This window comes from Petaurus breviceps, unplaced genomic scaffold (genome assembly GCF_028583685.1).
Source record: "Petaurus breviceps papuanus isolate PSGF00001 unplaced genomic scaffold, PetGlider_PUasm1.0 90792, whole genome shotgun sequence".
Taxonomy (NCBI): domain Eukaryota; kingdom Metazoa; phylum Chordata; class Mammalia; order Diprotodontia; family Petauridae; genus Petaurus; species Petaurus breviceps.
The window spans coordinates 9,795,365-9,817,147 of NW_027187347.1; the positions used below are offsets into that span (position 1 = coordinate 9,795,365).

Genomic DNA, 21,783 nt, shown 5'->3' on the forward strand with positions numbered 1-21,783 from the left:
GCCTCTAGAATACACAGAGGAGAGTAAGGTGCTAGAGAATGTAAATGTTGGAAGAAAATCAGAAAGAAAAATTTATATTTGATCCTAGAAGTAAGGGGAGTCAGTGAGCAATGGGATGATATACCGGGCATGGGGAACCTCAGGTCTTGAGGCCACATTTGACTGAATCCAAACTTCACAGAACAAGTCACCATAACAATAGAATTTGTTCTGTTAAATTTGGACTCAGTCAAAAGGCTGAACCAAAGGCTACACATGGCCTCAAGGCCTCAGGTTCCCCACCCCTGATAGACTATGCTTTAGAAAAAATCACTTTGGCTATTAAGTAAAGAAGGAATTAGAATAGGGAAACTTGAGGCAAGGTTACCAATGAGAACACTATTATAACAGTCCAGGTGAGAGGTGACAAGGGTCTAATGTAAGGTTCTAACTGTGTGATTATAGAGAAGGGGACGTATATATAGCTGTGAAGGTAGAAGCCACAAGACCTGGCAGCAGAACAGGCACATGGGGTGAAAATGAAGAGGTGATGACAACATCAAAGTTGCAAGCCCAGGTGACTGAGAGGAAGGTATAGGGAGAAGTCAGCTGATGAGTTCTGTTTTGTACAGACTAAGTTTGAAACACATGTGGGACATCTAATTTGAGATGTCCAAAAAGGATCTGTAATGAGGGAGGGACTATAGATCAGGAGAGCAAGTAGGGCTGAATATATAAATCTGGGAGTCATCTGCACAGAGATGATAATTGAATGTCTGAAAGTTGATGAGATCACCAGAAAGGAGAAAGGAGGAAAAAGATGAGGATCTGTTCTCCCTAAACTGAAAGAATAAAATGTGACAAAGGATAAGGACAGGATAACTGATCACTGGGTAACAAATAGGTGAATTTTTTAATCTGAAGAGAAAGTCTTAGAGGAGGAACAGGATTACATGGACCTTCGGTTCTGTTGGGCACACAGCTGGATTTTCAATGGGAAATATATTAAATGAGGCAACAGATCAGGAGCATATTCTTACTGTCTTTTCTGCCTATCTACAGGGAAGTATAATACTAGGGAAAAACTTATCTTTTTGGAAAAGAATCTGACCCTTATAATGGAGGCTAAGCTTAAGGGAACAAAAGGAAGAAAAAAATAAGAGAACATCTATGTGTGCTTGAGGGTGGTATTCAATGTTATAGAGGTACTTGAAAATACAAAGTAAGTTTAATTAGGTTTCTGGTATATACTGATCCTCTCCCATGGTAGGCCTCACATCAAGTAGTGAATCATGATATAGGAATCTGGTACAGTTTTAAATACACAAGGTGTTCTGCATTCTCAGAGATACGAATACAGAAGTAGGAAAGCTATCATTTATACCTGTGTGACTTTTGGTATATCACAATGACCTCTTTGAGATTCAGTTGTTTCACCTATAAAATGGAGGAATTACAACATATATTCTTTTAAGGTCTTTTCAGTTCTTGAATCAATGATCTTATGAAAATGTAAATGTCTCTCAAAAGTCAGATAAAAATCCTCTTAATAATAAGATCCACTCACAAATTCAATGCTTTTTTTTAAGTTCAAGGAAACATTTCCTGGTGAGATATAAAACTGACACCTACTTCTCACAGAGAAAATGGAAAAAGAACTAAAATAACTTTTAACTCCTCAAAAGACAGATATAACATACTTTAAGCAGACTTGCTTACATACTACCTGATGACCTAAACATTAACACTGCAGAAAGTACCCTGAATAAGAGAGGAACAAATTTCCAACCTCTCCAAAGGCATTAACAAATGAATATAAGGTATACAACTGTAGTCCTTCTCCATTTCCCTCGTTCCAATTTATAAGCCCATTTCAAAACAACGTCCAACCCTTGATGTAAATACCTTACTTCTAGTAAAAGGTTTGAGTAGAGGCAAGTGGCTTATTAACCAGCTGGGGGAGCATTCAATTTTAACTTGATATATAACACTATAGGAATTGAGATACACAGTTTCCTTCTATTACTGATTTGGTGAACTAGAAGTAAGTATTTACATATGTCAATTACTGAGCAACAGGATTCTACTAATTCCATTCAACTGTGGAAGCAAAGAAGAAAAAATCACTCATGCACTCCTTTTTCTAATCAGAAATCCTAAATGTGAGCACAGTTTTAAGCATTACCTCCTTCATGATAGCCAATCTCCTTTTTCCAAGAAGATCAGGAGTATCCTGTTTCTGCTTTTTCCATTTTCTCTTCAAAGCTTTCTCCTGAAGTTCCCAATGGGCAAGTGCTCTATTCTTTGATTTGTGTAGTTCATGACGACGTACCTAATATGGATGAAAAAAATGTCTGTTACAAATGAACATGGGCTCAGCCAGCTAGTCCATCACAATCCTGCCAATGGTGCATGGTCGGCGTCCAAATAAAAGCTGTGGCAAGTCACTGAAAGAGCAGAACAATTAGTGCATCTCCAAGGACTAGCAACATTCTAATCTGCTTACCTGCCAACCAGCCACAGTTCTTGTCCCACTCTATCCACCATCCCCTTGAGGTCCTGCCAACTCAGGGTAGTTCAAGAGGTTTTTTTTCCTCCACTTGCATTTGCAACCTCAAACAGGTGGCTCTGGACGATCCATTAACTACTATCCTCCATCACTTACAGACTCAGAATAACTCAAGAAACATCTCCCAGAAAATTCCCCTTCCCTACCACAGGACTTTCAGCATATAGCTCCTGAGTCAATCCCAAATTTCTCCTGGCCACAGCTGACAGCCAAAAATACTCAACTCAATCACCCAAAGAGCTTGGGGCTGGGCTCCGTAAGAACATATTGCTTTATTCAAATCAAACAGGGAGGATCTGGTGGCTTCCCTCATGGAGTGGCAAACTAAAATAGACAAGTACCAGGGGAATAACATGCCCCTCAAGAAGGAAAACTTATTTCCAAGAGCAAATAAAACAAGAATTCCCATTCAGCATACCCTGTCAGAGAAAATGATAGACACACCAGTGACCTATTAGCCTTAGAGCCCCAACTCTACACTCTCAAACCAAATTGAGTCCACTGTGCTGGGATCCACACAGATGTTAGAAGCCTGACATCTACCAAACACACACACACACACACACACACACACACATATTTATCAATGTCGATGCTATTCAGTAAGCTAATCAATCAAGGGTTATGAGAGCCCTGAATGCTAGGAAATATCAAGGATACTCAGGAGAGTCCATATGCAAACATGTCTCATTCCTAGTCTATTTCTCTAGGGGAACTTGGCTGGTCAGCTAGTTAACCCTACCAGGCTACCTCTAGTTCCCTGACTTCTAAATATACTTTCATACCTTTTGGGTTCTAAAATGCCCCAATCACATTCCAGTGTTTTATGAGTTCTATTTTGTAAGACCTGCTGAGTTAGTTGGGAGTGTTGAATTCAGACAATACTTTAATTTATTATTGGGGCACGTACACCACATTCAACTAGTTCTGGGCTACCTTCTACAATCAACTTTATAAAAAAACTAGAGAAGTGTTATTTCAATAGCGAAGAAATGGAATTCTTCAGGCACATTATAAGAAGAAACGATGCACGGAAAATGGATATTATCCTAAGGGGTCAGGGAGAGACAAACCACATGAAAACTCTTCAGTAATTCCTTGAAAGGAACTGCAAGATACTAGCATTGTTTCATTACAGGTTCCTCATTCCTGATACCTCCTCTATCATCTCCTTCCCACACTTATCATGAACCTACATAAAAAAATTATTCTAGTGGTCATAAACAGCTGAAAGGATATTCCAAAAACAAGAAGTTCATTCCTGAATCCCTCACAGAATCCCTTGACCAACCTTCTGTGAGAAAAGCAGATACATTTAATTAGCAGGAGTCTTCCTGGCCCACAAGTCACTCTACTTTAGTCATACACTACTCATAGAACTTATCCACAGGTAAAAAAACAACTGGAGAAAGAACTGTTGGCCAGTCAGCTTCTGAAGCTTGGTGACAGTATTTCAAGGGGTCTGAGCACTCGGTCTTCATGCAAACAAACCTGAGCCAGGAATATTTTCAGACCATCTACAAAAGGAGCCATCATTAAATCCAGTGAGTCCCGGTCTTCATTCCAATTCTTCATAACTTAAAGGTCAAGTATATCAAGATAAGTTTATAGGAATAAATAGATGAAAGTCACATGGGACATGGAGGTGTACACAGGCTGCAAACCGATGAACACGGCTCTGTTCAGGAAAGTGAATTCTGGAGGGCTTAGAGAGAGTCAACCACCACAGGCCCTCCTGCAAGCCAAGAATTTCACAGCCACTAAGCCACAGGTGGACATCAAATATGTTCATGTAAACAGGTGCAGGAGAACTCATATCCAGATCCAACTTCAAATCTGATTATACTCTCCAGGAGCAGGGGATCCATCCTGGATGGTCCACAGTGTAGCAGGCTGCTTAAGAGAGTGCTTATACAATGCATATTGGTTTTATGTGCCAATCTGAGTACTGAATCTGTTCCAGGTGTATATACAGTTGCAATGGGAAGGATTGGAGAAGCAGTCCATGAAGGTGGTGATAGCACTTTTCTGAAGATGTCATTAGTTTCCTCTCTCAAAAAGAAAAGCCTTCAGCTGTCTGAGAAGAAGACTTAACTGTTATACCCAAAGACAAATTACATGAATTGATCATTTTGAACCTAATTTTTGGAAAGGATTAAAACAGAATTAAATGAGGCACAGAAAAACCATGCAAAGTCAGTTTGCAATCCAAAGATTAAAAGTTAGGATCCCAGGATCATAAATTTAGAACCGTGAGGGAACTTAGGGATCATTTAGTCTAACCCTCTCATTTTACAGATAAACAGATAAAACCTCTATAAGATTAAGGGACTTTCCCAAAGTCACACAGACACTTGGCAAAATCTACAAAGGATCCCCAGAGGTCTTCCTTTCCTCTCTTCCCACCTCCTGCCCCAGCAAATTCATTAAAAAAGACACTTAATTGTCCTCCAATATTTTTTGCAACTCCCTGATTTGTGTACATAGAGAAGAAACACAGATTTAAACAGAACAATATGCTAGAACAATTCTATATGCGTCCCCACAACGTGAAAGTAAGAGATATCAATATCTATTTATTTAGCAAGTTGGAGAAAAATACTTACACATACTAACAAGTAGAAGCAGTTTTTTTCTTCTCTCTTCCTAGTGCTTCTTGTTTTGTGAAGAAAGAGATTTATGTCCGGGCATTTTTTTTTCTCTCTCTGGCTTGCAAAGGTCAGGGGACACCCCCTTCTTGTTTTCTGATGCTTGAGAAGCATGGAAACTATCTTGCTTTTTCTGTCTAACTAGGAACTTCAAAGTTCCTAGGTCATGCCTGGAGAAAGGTTTCTTTATTGTTCTAACTGATCTTTCCAGAGATTACTTTCACTACAAGCTGCAGGCTCCAGCTCTATTCCCAATATTGTTTCTTAGTATATATTTCTTTGCCCTCTCATGAACTTTAACTTATTCATCTCCCTTCTCTGTCATTTCAGACCTGACTGTGAGGTAGGTGATTTACAAACAGAAGCTGCTAAAGTTCCTAATTCACAGTAGTCATCTGACCTAATTTTTTTTTTTGATGAACAATGATCTGCATACTTGATTTCGAGCTAAAATTTCCCCAGTATTATCAGTGTATGTTTTAATTCTATAGGTTTATTAAATTTACCACTACATTTTTAAGGCCTGTGAAAATATAAATAGTTGGGTACAATCTTCCAAGACACAACTGTTGACAAAGCATTCATTACTCTTTAAAGGATGGGCAGGAATTTAATGTGTAGGGATGGGGGTGGAGGGATAGCCTTCTAAGCCAGGTATGCTAGAGGCTGACCTCCCTGGAAAAAGCTAAGAGCATCCAGGGAGGTAGCCAACCACATAGGAATGCCACAGAACTCTTCTAAGTTAAAGGTGCGATCTGGCTGTCTACCCAGAACCTTTGCTCTGGCAGCCACCAAGAAGCTTGGGATTATTCTACTGGCTCCTTTGCTATCATATAAACAGTAAAGTCCTGCGGCCTTTCAGTTCTTTTCCCCCATTTCATTGCAAATCCATGCTGTAATCCATTAGTTACTATTATAAAAGCCTCACCCAAGCCTTGGCTTTTCCCCATAAGTCCTCATCCCTTAACCACCTCATCTGTTGTTACTGTGCAAGCATAAAAGTTCTGGAATCAAATCCTTGATAAAGTCAGTTCTACTGCCTCATGTGCTGGAAAGGCCACAGACCAGAGGACCACTCCTTAAAACCTGCCAGCAACCTTCAAGATCTAACTAGTAAAGAGCCATGGGAAGCGCCCCTAGGAAAAAACGACAATGCATAGGTGTGGGCATAGGCACTCATACATAAAAGGCACGTCTAGCCCCTGCAACCATAAACACAACAATTAGATGAACTTTGTTCTAACCCACCTACGTGGCAAACAGTTCCTGTCCTACCTCCCCTACCTTCAATATCTGCAAACTTAGTTTAGGCTCTTGTTCTACTTGTCCCTAAAACTGATGACAGCCATCTCAGTCCTTCTACTTGATCTACTCACTCATTTCCACCAAGGTAGTAAACTGCAACTATCTCCTGAACAGCTGGGAAGGCCGGCCTTTTCCCTATGCAGATGGTTCAGCTGTGGCAGGGGCCCAAAGGAGTCTGGCTCATCACGAAAGCTCTGGGTCAGGCCGCAACGGAAAGGGTGCCTATGTGCTCACTCTCATTCTCTCTCTCATTCTTTCACTCTCTCGACCTTCCTCCCAACTTACCTTATTTCCTCTCAGTGTCCATTTCTCATGAGTCCTCCAAAGCAGCAGACCCCAAGTGTTATAGCCCCCTAGCAGTATCTCTCACCAGGAGGCAACTGGGTAGCTCAGTAAAAAGAACTGGGTCTGATCAGGAGGATCTCAGTTCATATCCAGCCTCAGACACTAGTTATGTGATCCTAGGCAAGTTAGATAAGCTCTGCCTTAATTCACTGGAGAAGTAAATGGCAAACCACTCCAATATCTTTGCCAAGAAAACCCCATGGACAGTATGGTCCCTGGAGTCATGAAGAGTAGCACACAACTAAACAACTAAATAACAAATTGTATCACTGTCAATAAAGACAAATCCAGCTTCATTCAAACTCCCAGTATTTCCCCTACAAAACTCAACATAGATATTATTCCTCTTTTTTCTCCCCCAGCCTCTGGAGTTTTATCCCAGTCACAGGGTTCTGGATTCAACTAAGACAAATGTCAATATGCAGGAATAAAAAAAATACCAATCTGGACAATATGACATTTCAGTCAGTTGTCTTCCTGGTTTAGTTCAAGTTAAACATTTATTAAGTATCTACTGCATGCAAAGCACACTGCTAAACAGCAGAGGCACTGTGCCAGATACTCAATGATTCCTTTAACTTAAAACAAGAAATCCTAACAAACTTCTAACTGTCCACTGAATTTTCAAAAACAGGAGAAGCAAAGATCATTGAATCATATCTAGAGTTCAAAAGGATTCTCATTTTCAACTACAGGGAGTTAACCTCAAGGTCACACAGGTAGAAAGCTTCAGAGGCAGGATGTGAACCAGGTCCTCTGAACTTCCAACCTGACAAAAGTAAAAAATGGAGAAGCAAATCTCTACTTCTATCATATGAGTGTTTATATAATCTAGCAAATCTTTGCCAATGGTGAACATACCATTTTTAAAATCACTTGATAGCTTGCTTTTTTTTTTTATTTTTGGAGGAGGGAAGGTAGGGCAATTGTGGTTAAGTGACTTGCCCGAGGTTATATGGCTAGTTTTTGTGTTAAGTGTCTGAGGCCAGATTTGAACTCAGGTCCTCCTGACTCCAGGCCTGGTGCTCTATTCAATAGCTTTCTTATTACAGGTATTTAATATAGCTACGGTTTCTCATGGAAAGGTGAAGAAACATTTGGAAGCTCAGGCAGACACAGGAATGCGAGCAAGCATACAAGGTCTTCAGGTAAATGAATTACAAGAGTTCATTGTTTTGGGAGAAAGAAGAAAGGAAAGAATAGTATGTCTTACATATGTGAAAAAGATATATGTGTAATCTTACATAAAGTGCATATTTGTTTTATCTTGATATGTGAATAAAGAATCAACAAAGTACCATCAAAACTAGAAAAAATAAATGAGCACCTACTGTATGCAGAACACCATGGTAGGCAGAATATAGAGAGGTATGAATGAGACAGATCATCTTCAAAGAATCTGGAATCCTTCTAGGTAGACAGGATGTGTGTCTGGCACATATGCACACACGTGTGTGTAAATAACATATAGTATATACTAAGCATTAAATGAGTTCTCTAGACTCTTAAGTGTTACACAAGGTCAGAGGAAATAATCACTGAGATGAGTGAGTTATCCAAGTCCTCACAGAAGTGGGATATGAGTTGGACCTTGAAGGAAAGGTTAAGACTTAGAGGGAGGGGGGGAGAGGCATTTCAAACAGGAAGGATAACCTGAACCAGAGACCTTGAGGTGGGAATGCATCTGTGGAACAAGCAGACCATAGAGTTAATATAGAGGATTCACTTAAAGGATTACTATGAGAAATAAAGATAGAAGAATAAGGAGGGAATCGGATTGGGGAGTGCAACATAGAGCTAGACAGAGTAAGATTCAGAACCCAATTTAAATCCGTATCTGATACTTGAGATTCTTGGCTCAAGTCTGGGTATTTAAAGTAACTGACTTGTTTTGTATAGACATAAGCAAATCTCAAGGAATACTTGATGTATAACTAGCAGGCATTATGTTATTTAGTTTAAAAACAAAAACACTTCAACTAAAAATATTACATATAAATAATCTTAACCCCTTCTGGTATTAAACTTACCAGGTCTTCAGGAGTTGCACGATGTACTGTTAAATCATTCACGGTACTCTGCAAAGAAATTTTTTAAAATGATGAAATCTATGAAATTCTAATGTGAGTCAATAAGTTAGTCTGTTAAGAAACCTCTTTTTGGGGGCGGCTAAGTGGCACAGTGAATAGAGCACCGGCCCTGGAGTCAGGAGGACCTGAGTTCAAATCCGGCCTCAGACACTTGACACACTTAATAGCCTTGTGACTTTGGGCAAGTCACTTAACCCCAATTGCCCTGCAAAAAAAGAAAAAAAAAGGAAAAAAAATAAACCTCTTTTTGGTACTAGGCATTTGCTTTCCCCATTTTACACACAGACCTTTTTAGTATACCAAACCTGTTTAGTGAGTTTAAAACAGAATAAAAATAAAAGCAAAGTGGGCTAGTGCTTCATTAAAATCAATCCCTTTAAACTAAAATGGTATTTTTCAAACTGTATTTCATGGAACTATAGATCTAAGGATGTATCTGTGTAGCTGGGGGCATGAGGCCCCAGGAAGTGTAGCTCCAGAATATTATATACATTCAAAAGAGATTGAAATTTACTACCTTAAACAAACAGTAAAGCAACATGGACCTTTCAGACTAAACTCAGTTGCTTTATATACTATATAACAAATTTAGTGAAGTAAAAAGGTATGAACGGATTATTACTCAGAATTAACAGAGGGTATATTTTTATAAGAACAAAACTACAAAAAAAGTTGATGTTAATAAAAGAGCCTCTTCAAAATTCATAGAGTAAACTTTTTTCTACCTCGGCTTAAAACTAATGACTTCCTACTGTAAAATATGAATTCTTTCATACAGATTTACAAAAGTACAAGGCGTAAACTATAATTTGATGAGACTGGTTTTAACAATCATGACAATACTGAAAGACAATGCTCCTTCCCAAGCATCTACCACAACTCTATTATGTCCTGAAGTATTAGAATAAATGCATGCAAAAAAAATTATATATGTATATATTTCACTTCAAAATAGTTGTCTTGGGAGGCTATCCATTTATTCCAATAATGCTGCCAATATTTTGAACATCACTGGAATTCACCTTTTGAAACTGACTTTGGCCACTTTACATGAAAACTGGTTTAACTTGTAGGCAAAACTTATTTTTAGCCAAAAATAAAAATTATAATTCAATATCTACCTCATTCACCGAATTTGTCACCAAGCAACTTTGACTGTTTCTAAAATTTAAACATACCATTAAATTACATAATACAAGCTCAGAACAAAAAGAAACCTTTTAAGAATGCTGTTAGCAATCACAACTTGTAGAAATGTGCATATAGTCTCCTACTATTTTAAAGGAGACTATATATTTATAGTACGTTCTTGGGATGGTTTTTTTGGATTAGTTTGCTTTTTCAGGCAGACCTGTGGTTTCACTGATTAAGGGAACTGCCTTTCTTTAAGTCCCAGATAAAATCCCTCTTTCTATAGGAGGCTTTTCCTGGTCTCCTTTAATTCTAATGCCTTTCCTCTGCTGATTATTTCCAATTTATCTTATTCATAGGCTGTATATATAGTTGCTAGCATGCCCTGTCTCCATTAGACAGTGAGCTCCTTGAAAGCAAGGACTGTCTTTTGCCTTCCTTTGTGTCCCTGGCACTTAACTCAAGGTAAGCACTTAATACCGTGTTTCCCCGATAATTAGACACTGTCTTATTATTTTTTTTGGACAGAAAAACACCAGAGGCCTTATTTTCAGGGGAGGGCTTATTTTAATGAACATTGACAGCAATTTTAATAAACAAGTAAATGTGAACAAAAAATGTACCTTTATTCAATAATGAATTCAATAAAGAACAGGATGACGCGCTCACTGCTGCAGCTCTGATTGGATGCAGCTCGGAGCGCGGCGTGCGTTTTGGGGGGGGGACGGTGCATACAGAGGGTAGTGTGTAGCGCAGGGGATCACCTTCACTACAGTAGCAATCTCAATAGGGCTTATTTTCGGGAGAGGGCTTATTTTAGAGGAATCTTACACAGTAAGGGGAGGGCTTATTTTCGGGATAGGTCTTATTATCGGGGAAACACGGTAAATGCTTATGAACTAACTAAATGAAGTTGCTTCATATCATTCTCAGGGCCTTTTAGCACCACAGGTTATCTATCATAAGGTATGGTTTATATTTGACAGCATGCTCTGTCCCAATGATACTGACCACCATTCTGAGCAATCCAATGAATGGCTGAGGCAATGGATCACATCTGATCCTCCAAAATAATGCAATAACACCCCACCCAGACTTACATCCCATTCTTGCTTCACTGGAGTTTTCTTCTTTTTAGCTCTTAGCACTTTTCTTCCATTTCCACGGAGACCCAAGCGGTTCAGCCTCACAAATGACATCTGTGAAAAACAGGATGAGGGGGAAGTTGGTGTCAAAAACAGGAGGAGGACTGAGAAAAGGTAATTAAGTTTGAGTAGTTCTAACTTTGGAGAGAGGACTTGCTATAGAGTTGGGGTAAGGGGTGGTCATATTGGTCAGAAACCACATTGCTAAGGATTAAGTAGAAGAAACTACTTTAGGGAGGGAGCCTTTAGATAATTTTTTCAAGAGTTTGGCTATGAAAGCAAAAAAAAAAAGTACAGAACTATAGTCTGAAAGGAAAGAAGATAATTTTCAAGATCTCTAGCTTTAAGAGTCTGTTTGTATCCAAAATCATTCCAAAATACATTTCTCAAAAATTCACCAATTTAATTCCACTAAGCTCTACTCTCACAACCTCAAGCATTCAATTTACAAACACACACACACACACACACACACACACACACACACACTCTCTCTCTCTCTCTCTGTCTCTCTCCCTCTCTCCCCCCCCCCCTCCCCCCCCCTCCACCACCCTCACACACCCCTGTAAATGGTCAAAATCATGGTTACAAAACTCTCCAAATAAAGGGGTACTCCCATGGATCTAATATGTCTTTCCTCCACACAGAATTCTCTTACTTTATGCACAACTCTAAGGATCTTAAATCAAAAGAGAAAATATAGCTAAAGGCCAATATAAATACTGTTGCTGCTATTAAAAGTTTCTCACTCTATCAGAATAATTGTAGGAACATTAGCAAGGTAGGATTCAGACACCAAAATTATTAAAAAAAAAAAAAAGAACACACACAAATTAAAAGCACAGCAGTTTTGTGAAATTTGGTTTAGTGGTAAGCCGTCATACAAATCCACAACAGCACCAGAGGACATCTCTATATTCCAACACAGCATAATATCTGATAATATGGATCAGGTATACTGGAGGATCATAGGATCATGGATTTTTGAGCTGAAAAGGTCACTTAAGATAATAGAATTCTAGTCAGAAGGGACCTAAAGCACAAGACTGACTCTGTTATACACCCCCTTATTCAATAAACTGCAGGTTTTCCATCTGGTTCAGGTTCAAATAGAAAATCCTCTGCTTGGCTGATGTTCAAAGTCCTTCTTTACCTGAGCCCTTACATTTCTAGTCTTCTACTTTCCCACTCCCACCCACCCCCCATGTGCTCAGTGATCCAATGACACTAACCTCTTTATTATTCCTCATATGTGCTATTCATTCTCCATACTTCAGGGATTTTCATTGACTGTCCTTCAAGTCTGAATTCTCTCCCTTTCTCCTCTCAGTCTCCCATTAAGTTCCAGACTAACTGCCTTCTTTAGGAAGCCTGTTCCTGTCCCCCTTAATATTAGTGTTTTCCCTCAACTGATATATAGGATTATATCTTGTTTGTACATGGTTGTTTGCATGCTGTCTGACCCAGTAGACTATAAACTCCTTGAAAGCATGGACCTTCGGTTTCTCTGTATCACAAGAACTCAGCATGTTGCCAGTGCCACATTTGTTGTTTGTCCTACAATCTCGAAGAGGACCATGACATGCAAGTGAATCAAATTTAACTGAGGGAGGACCATGCTAAGTCATCAGACTCACTTTCTCCTCCAGAGCCATCTGGGTCCAATGGCCAGATATGGATCAGGGTGACTAAACATGGCCCAGGATGCGGTGGGAGACCTTGACTGTTTCAAGCTAAGGTCCTTAACAGGTCTCAGTTTGACTGAGGCAAAACCCCACTCAGTGAGTAAGGTTTAAATAGAAATGAGGCAGAGAATGGCCTCTTTACCTCATTAAAAAAAAAAAATCAATCTAGGAGAGGAAGACCTGGCAGGGTTTCTGGCCAAAACAAATACAAAATGACAAACAAGTGGAGCTTGGCCTAGAACCTATTGTTGACCAATAAAAGAGAGCCAGAGTGATTTAGGGCTAAGTTAGGTCTTTAAGAAAGTTGGAGAAAAAAAAAAGGTTTCAGAGATTAAAATTTACATTCCCTTTGGGCAGAGCACAGGTAGATAAGGGTGTGATATTGTATGTGCCACAATATGTGATTAATAAATGCTTGTTGGTTAAATTATTTCAGAGGCCTTCAAAGGTTCTTAACCTGGGATTTATGAACTTTTAAAAATATATATTGATAACTGGATCTAGATAGAATTGATTTCCTTCATAATTCTACATGTTTTATGTTTTCTTAAAAAAAATTCTGAGGAGCGAAGCAACACAGGCTTCCCTAGACTAACAAAGGGGTCCATGACACACACAAAAAGGTTAAGAACTGATGTGATCCAGTCCCCTCATTTTACTGATGTGGAAACTGAGGTCCAGAGAGGTTAAGTAAATTGCCTTGTCACATAGATGGTGTGAAAGTACAGGTCCTCTGATTCCAAATCCAGCTCTCAATCCATCTTATGAAAGTTTGAATTATGCTTCTGTGCTAATCATTTTGACTAGATGGGCCTCAATTACAAAAAAAGTCCCTCCCAGTCAAGGTAGATAATCTCCAAGGTATCCTCCATATAGGATCCCTAGGATGTATCTGAACACCTCTTCCGTACATCACTATGCTCTGAGTCACCTAGAACCTCAAGCAGATGTCATATTCAACACCTTACTCTCTTAATCTAATTTGTTGCCAAATCCTGTCAATTGCACCTTTAAAATGTCTCTTCTTTATACCCCCTCCTCTCTTCTGACACTGTCACCATTTTGGTACAGGCCCTTGTGAACCCATATCTTGTACTACAATAGCTTACTGGGTAGTCTCCCAGATTCCAGTGTTCCCTACCAACTAAATTGTAGTTCTCAAGTCCAGGTGGGACCATAGCCCCCTTCATTAAATAAACTTCGGTGGCTCCCTATCACCTCCAGGATCAAATGCTCTGTCTCCTGTTCAGAGCCCTTCATAAGGTGGATCCCTCCTACCTTTCCAGTCTTCTTACATCACCCCTCATAATCTGCAATCCTATGACAGTGGCCTCATTGCTACTGCTTGCACAATGCACTCCATCTGGGCATTTTCACTGGTTGTCCCCCAAGCCTGGAATGCCCCCCCTCTTCATCTCCACCTCCTGGACTCCTTCAAGTTCCAACTAAAATCTCACAGTTTACAGAAAGCATTTCTCAGATCCCCTTAGTCCAAGTGCCTTCTCTCTGCTGATTATCTCCAATTTATCCTGCATATACATACATATATATATAGTTATTTGCACATTGTCTCCCATAATTAGACTGGGATATATGCATGTATATCTTTATATATCTTGTTTGTAGTTATTTGCATATTGTCTACCACAAATAGACTGATATATACATATGCATATGTATAAATATACATATTATTTGCATGTTTTCTCCCACAATTAGTTACATATGCACATATGTCTAGTTTGTAGTTATTTGCACGTCTCCCATGACTGTACTGTGATATACATACATATATATGTGTGTATATATAATATAGATCTTGCTTGCATGTTAGATCCCATGATTAGACACGGTGTGTTATGTGCGTGTATGCACATATATGTGTGTGTGTTGATATATCTATAGATACAAATATGTATATAGTGTTACGGTTATTTGCACGGAGCCCCCCACGATTAGACAGTGAGTTCCTTATGAACAGCGATCACTCTTTTTCTCCTCCTTCGTAACCTCTGCCTGGCACACAGACGATATTTAATCAATGTTTGCTGACTCCTGAATCCACTAGATTCCTGTCCTCCGCCCCCCAGCAGTGCGGAGGTGGGCGTGGAACAACAAACACTAGTCTCCAACCTAAACCGCAAGGGTAGGTTCAAGGTAAGAGCCTCAAAAACCTTCAGGCGGGAGAGAAAAGCGGGTGCACCCCCCCTTCCCTTCGCCCCAACTCCCACTCCCACGCCCCCTCCCCCCACCGGGCGGGGTCGCGCACGCGCGATGCCCCTCCCCGCGAGGGTGGGGTGGGGTGGGGTGTCACCCTCCTTTTTTTCAGCTCGACCTCAGAGACCCGGCGGGCTCCAGGAGTGGAAGGGAGGTGGGAAGGAGGGAGCAAGAGGGAGGAAAAAAGGGAATGGTACCCTTGCCCCTCCCCAACCTCTGCCTCCCAAACCCGAGGAAGTCGCTGCTGCAGCGGAGGGATGCCGCCACTTGCCTTGATGTTTCCGCGGCCGTTCGGCTTCGTTAATCAAACCCTGCCATCTCCCTAGAGGCCCGACCCCGCCGTAGCTTGGTGCTGTCCCTCAGCTTCCGGCCGAGTCGCCGGGGTTACCGAGGCCCCGCCCCATTCTCCCTGCGCCAATTCCGCCTAGCGCTCCGCCCCTACCGTGCAGCAAGTGCGCATGCGCAGATCTTCCCTTGAGAGAGAGAGAGAGAGAGAGAGTGTGTGTGTGTGAGAAGGGAATTCTACAGGAAGAGCCCCCAGGTGTTTTAATCTGAGTGGTACGTGAAGAAGGAAGAGGTTGCCAGTCCACGGTTGCCGTTCCAAGCTATTGCTTGGCCTCAGGAGGGACTGACTCACGGCCAGTTGTGATCTTACATCTATTGCAAGCAGCCGAAGAACAGACGTTAAGAACCGTTCTCACACCACCACCACCACCACCACCCCCTTCCACCGTAAAACAACCAGATATTTACCGAACACCAGCCTTATGCCAGACACCAGAAGGGGCAAGGCAATTGCAAGAAGACAGTTTCCTAACCTTCAAAGAAGTCTCAGACTCTACCAACTATAAAAACACAGAAACTGAAAGCTCAGGCTATCCAAATTGCAATTATTGTTAGCCAGAAATAATTAGGCTAATAATCAATGCTTGTACTGTCTTCCTCAGGATTCTTGTGAAGGAAGTGCTTCATGCACCACAAAGGGACTGGACTTGTTGTTTAGGGAACTCCCAAGTGAACAAATTCCCTCTGCCAATGCATCTTCTTGGTGATTTATAGTATTAAAGAATTACCTAAAGCATTGATGTCAAAACTCAAATAGGAAGGGAGCGGTAGGGGGAGGGCCGCTAACCCTTTCTGATTAAAATGACTTTGTGAAGGATTGGAAGGAAGGAGCCTGATTCTTAAATGTGTTCTTGCAAAGGTCCTAAAAGATAGACCAAAAAATTATCAAGATATTCGAAGAGAAACTACAAGAAGTGCCATCATTCCATCGAAGGTGGCACAAGGAAAGGGGACACATCAAAAAAAGCAAGGAGTACAGGTAAACAAGGGAGAAGCCTACCAGATGGCTTCAAAGAAAGCAGAAACTTGCAGCACTCTTATACTCAGAGACAAGAATACCAAAATATTCTGACGAAGCTTCAGGGAGGGTCAGAAAACTGCAGAAGGTGGATGAAGGTACCTGTTGCCAGCAGAATTTGATGAAATCCCAAGATACTAGAATTTCACAGAACTCTGACCCCAAATGTTTCAGAAAAACTTGAAGAAAGCAGCACTCTTAAATCTGTACATATGGGGCCTGAAACCTACCAGCACTGTGAGCATAGACACACCAGGGAAAATGGAAATCAGTAGCAAAAGTTTAGGTAATCTAGGTCAAAACCAAACAGGGACCTACCACCCCATCCAAGAATGCAGAAGAGAGTGGAGCCTGGCCCTATTAGAAAGTCCAAATCAGGAAAAGAGGCTGGAAATATAAACAGAAAATGGTATCTAACTCTGTAAGGAAATATTATGAATCTAGAGGTACCCAAGAGATAAACTGAGAAAAAGAAAATAACCCCACAATATTTGTAAACAGAATTTCAAAGAAAAAAGTGGCTTGTCCTAAAGGGCTACAAGAGTGACTCGAAGAAATGGACTGACAAATTATAACTAAAATAAGATATCTGGAGAAAAGAATTGGAAGAAGAGTAGTTTAGAACAGAAGGTTATTGAGTAACAGAAGATAAGTTTTATTCTACTAATAAACTCCCTGAAAATTAGAATAGACTAAATAGAAGACAATGAAATCCTGAGACAGCAAGAAATATTAGAACAAGACTGAAAGAAATGTAAGAAGAAAAAGTAAAATATTACCAAAAACAACTAACCTGGAAAACGGGTCAAGGAGAGATCATTTAAGAATCATTCGTTTCCTAAAAACTATGACACTCCCTTACACACAACCAAAAAAAGTCTAGATATAATATTTTGATAAATCAAAACTGAAAAGTGTCCAAATCTATTAGAGCTAAAGCTGAAAGTAAGTGGAAATAGAATTTAATAGTCACCTTATGAAAGAAAATCCAAAATGAACATTTCCAATCATATCATAGCCAATATCCAAAGCTTCCAAATCAAAGAAAAATACTGTGAGCAGTCAGAAAGATTTTGAGTACTGAGAAATCATAGTTAGGATCACATAAGATTTTTTCAGATACTGCTTTAAAGATGAGGACATAAAGAACATGATATTACCAAAAGCAAAAAATATAGCCTTACAATTAAAAATAACTTACCTTGAAAAATAGGGTATAGTCCATCAATTGGGTTATGTCCAAATAATTTGTTGTATATGATTGTAATGGAATAATATTATTGTGTTATAAGAAATGATGAACAAGATACTCTCAGAAAAACCTGGAAAGACTTCCATGAACTGATGAAGACTGGAATGAGCACAACCAGGGGAACACTGTTCACAGTAACAGCAGCATTGTATGGTGATCTACTGTGAACAACTTGGCTATTTTCGGTGATACAATTATCCAAGAAAATTCTGAAGGACTTATGATAAAAGGTGCTGTCCATTTCCACAGAAAGAACTGGTGGAGCCTAAATGCAGACAGAAGATATTTTTTCTTTGCTTTCTTTATTTTCTTGGAGTGTTTTTGTCTATGTTTTCTTTTACAGCATGACTTACATGGAAATGTGTTTTATATGACTAAACATGTATAACCTATGTCAAATTGCTTGTCTTCTTAAAGCAAGCATGGATGGAGGGGAAGGGAGGAAAGAATTTGGAACTCAAAATTTGAAAAAAAGAATGTTAAAATTGTTTTTTACATGTAATTGGGAAAGTATAAAATTTTTCATTTTCAAAAAATATGGTAAAATAGAAGTGGGGGTAAGGTGAGAGGAGAAATGGACCTTTAAATAAAGGACTTCGGAGCATTCGTGCTGAAAAGTCCATAGCTGAATAGAAATTTTGAACTGCAAACTAGTCAAAAAACAAATCTAGAAAGGTAATATTTTTGTGAAATTAGATATGATGATGAAATATGTATGTTCAAATAAAGGTAGAAGAAATAAGTGCCTCTTTAAAATCCTAATGTTTTCATTGGTTATGGGAAGTGTTTAGGTAAATGGAGGACCTAGAGTGATGATGCCAGCACTAACGAAGCATTGCATGAGCAGGAGAGTGTGCAATGATGACACGAGCCAGGCAGGATCTTGTCAGTGCAAGTCCATTTATTCATCTGAGGATTAGGGTTTACATACTGTACCTGAAGCACTTACATCCTACTTTCTCATGGAAAACTTCACGTTGTTTGTTACATGAGGCACCTAACTTGCAACTTGGCAGGAGGCTACGCCTGTGGGACACTTCCCTGATTTCTTACCTCATGAGTAACTTCCTTATCTATATTGCTCAAGGGGCCAGAGTTTCAGGGACCGCCAGAATGTTAAGAGCCTCCCTAGCACAAAAGGAGGATGAGTGGGGGGGGGGGGGGGGGGGGGAGCCAATAGCCAATATCCTGAGAAAAAGTGAGCTCAGGGGGATGAGAACAAGCTAAAGGGAGACCTTGGCCTGGATCCACATCCCTTTTGGGGGCTCCTCAAATCTGGCCCTCAACTTCACCTCCTACAGGGTGATTTCATTATTTTTTATATTTCTTAGGGAAAAACTGGGAAGGGAAAAGGAATACATTAGGGGGGGAAATGAGAAAAGAGTTGCAATTTCTCATAATTGAGGTGCAAAAGAAAACTATATAAACAAGAAGAAAAAGTGGGCATCACATGAAAGTCATCCGAACCAGACAAAAGAGGGTTCTATACAAACATACTCAGAAAGATTTGTGTAGAAATTTAATATTAAGTTCAACAAGCAAAAAAGTAGTGACAGGAGAGAAGAGTTGAAGATGAAGGGAAGAGTTTGGAAGGAAATAATCACAAGGAAAAAAACTTCAGTTTTGGATGGTGGATTGTAAAACAGGGAATTGAAAGGAAAAAAAGGAAGTAAGAATAAGTGACTGAGCTTGAGGTAAAGAGAAGAGAGTAAGGGCAGGGGAGTAAAACCTTATCACTTCAATTATGATAAATCACTACAAATTTTTTTTGAATTTGTTATTTTTAGTGTTCTTTTTTCCTTAAATTTTGAGTTTCAAATTCCATGCTCCCTCTACCTCCTCTTCCACCCATTGAGAAGATAAGCAATATATCAGTTATACATGTGAACTCATGCAAAACATTTCCATATTAGCCGTGTTGAAAAAAATACAAGAAAAAATAAAGTTAATTCTATTTTAGTTTGCACTCAGTTCAGCAGCTCTCTTTCTGGAGGTGAATAGCATTTTTTTCATCATGATTCCTTTGAAATTTTCTTAGATGGTTGTATTGATCAGAGTAGCAGACCACTATTCTTGATCGCACTCCTTTTTCACCACATTCTTCATAAATATGTGAGCAGGGGGTAAAGAGTGAAAAAATATATAACACATGATAGAGGGAAATGCACAATTAGCCATAACTGTGAATGTAGTGACTCACCCCTAAAATGAAAGAGGTTGCAAAATGGATTAGAAAGCAGTATCCAAAAATATTCCAATTACAAGAAACACTCAAAACATAAAGATTAACACAGAGTTCAAGTGAGGGGCTGGAGCAGGATTTGTAATCTTCAGTTAAATTTGAAAAAGCAGGAGAAGCAATCATGATCTCAGACATAGCAACAGAAAAAAAAAAAATGACAAAAAATAAAATATGGACAGCTAGGTGGTGCAGTGAACAGAGCACCAAGCTTGGGGTCAGAAAGACCCATTCTCCTGAGTTCAGATGCTAACTAGCTGTGTGATTCTGGGCAAGTCACTTAATCCTGTTTCTCTCAGTTTTCTCATCTATAAAATGAGCTGGAGATGTAAAATAGCAAACCACTCCAGTATCTTTGCCAAGAAAACTCCAAATGGGGTCACAAAGAATCAGCTATGACTAAACAACTGAACAGGATTTGACATACATTTTCAGATGTAACCATCTCATTACATAATTGTTTTACTTAACTATACTTTTGTCACAAGGGATGGTTTTATTGGGGGAGGCAAAGAGATGGGGAGAGTTATGGTAATTTTTTTTGAAAAGAAAGAAATTAGCATCAATTAAAAAAGAGCTCATACTAGAGTTCAGAGGGGAACACAGACAGGAAGGGCAATATTGGTATTACATTGTTAAGTTTTGTGTATGTAGTGAATTTGTGGTTTTACATACAGTCTCCATTTCCTGCCCTTCTATATGGAAATGTTCCTATTTGTTGATGATTTTCTGATTCATAATAAAAACATTTTTTTTAAGTTTACGTTGAAACATTCACACCTACAGAGAACTGATAGCTCTGTCATGTTCTCCCCTGAATAGACGACATCTGGAGAAATGTGTGTGTGCCATATTTTATTAAATATATAGATAAGCTGAGCATTCCAGTGAGTTAACAACCAAAATGGTGAAAGAACTAGATATCTTTAAACTGGAGAAGAAAAGACATTAGGAAAGGGGAAACATGATAGCTGCTTACTATGGGCCAGGCATTGTGCTAAGTACCAAGAATACAAAAAAATAGCAAAAAAAGATAGTGTTTGCCTTCAAGGAATTTATTTTCTAATGAGAGATAACAATGCATAAATGAAGCCAAAAAAGTGGACAGGGAGACAGATGGTACCCAGACCAGGAGTATAAAGAAGAAGTCCAAGGTACAGATGCCTGGCCTGGGTGCCCTCCTTAAATGCAGGTTCAAGGAGGAGCCATCCAATCAGAGGAAGAGGCCTCATGGGCAGAGAGTACTTCCAAATTATAAATTCCAGGGCTGTATTTTCTATTTTGAAGAAATTTCTGGTGCATAATAGAGAAGTTCAGAGGGTAACCTGAGGGGAAATGAAATGCTATATCCAAGTATTTGAAGGTAAGTCGTGTAGAAGAAGGATTAGATTTGTATTACTTGTCCCCAGAAGACAAAGTGAAGAGAGGTCAATATAAGTCTTGATGTAGGGAAAAGCTTTGCAATGATTACACTTACCAGATAATAGAATGAAGGACCTGGAAAGATATATGATTTCTCTGATCTGTAGATGTCTTCAAGCAAAAGACTAGATGACCATTTGTTAGGTATACTATAGAAGGAATAAGTTGGACTACATAACTACTGAGATTTTTCCCAACTCTGAAATTCTGTGACTATAATTTGATCGATTATCTTATAGTTGTAGATATTCTTTGTGTATATTTTTCAGTATGTTTGTGTGTATATGTGTCTATACAAAAAGAATGCAGCTTAAGATACAAAGATTTTCAGTTTCATTTCCTTGTGGGGCTATACAATTCTTACTTTCTGTTAGGCAGTTAAAAAAAACTAAA

General features: G+C 39.4%; 1 protein-coding gene across 2 annotated transcripts in view; it reads right to left on the minus strand.

Annotated features, from left to right (window-relative positions):
• Window positions 1–15,547, minus strand: part of SPICE1 (spindle and centriole associated protein 1) — a 77,174-nt gene extending 61,627 nt beyond the window's left edge. For both annotated transcript variants that reach the window (XM_069069881.1, XM_069069880.1), the window contains exons 1-4: window positions 15,386–15,547; window positions 11,168–11,266; window positions 8,877–8,924; window positions 2,165–2,311 (exon numbers count right to left, since the gene is read on the minus strand). In XM_069069881.1, coding sequence (XP_068925982.1) covers window positions 2,165–2,311; window positions 8,877–8,924; window positions 11,168–11,266 — 294 coding nt within the window. In that variant the 5' untranslated portion in view covers window positions 15,386–15,547. The remainder of the gene's footprint in view (window positions 1–2,164; window positions 2,312–8,876; window positions 8,925–11,167; window positions 11,267–15,385) is intronic.
• Between the last annotated feature and the right edge of the window lie 6,236 nt (window positions 15,548–21,783).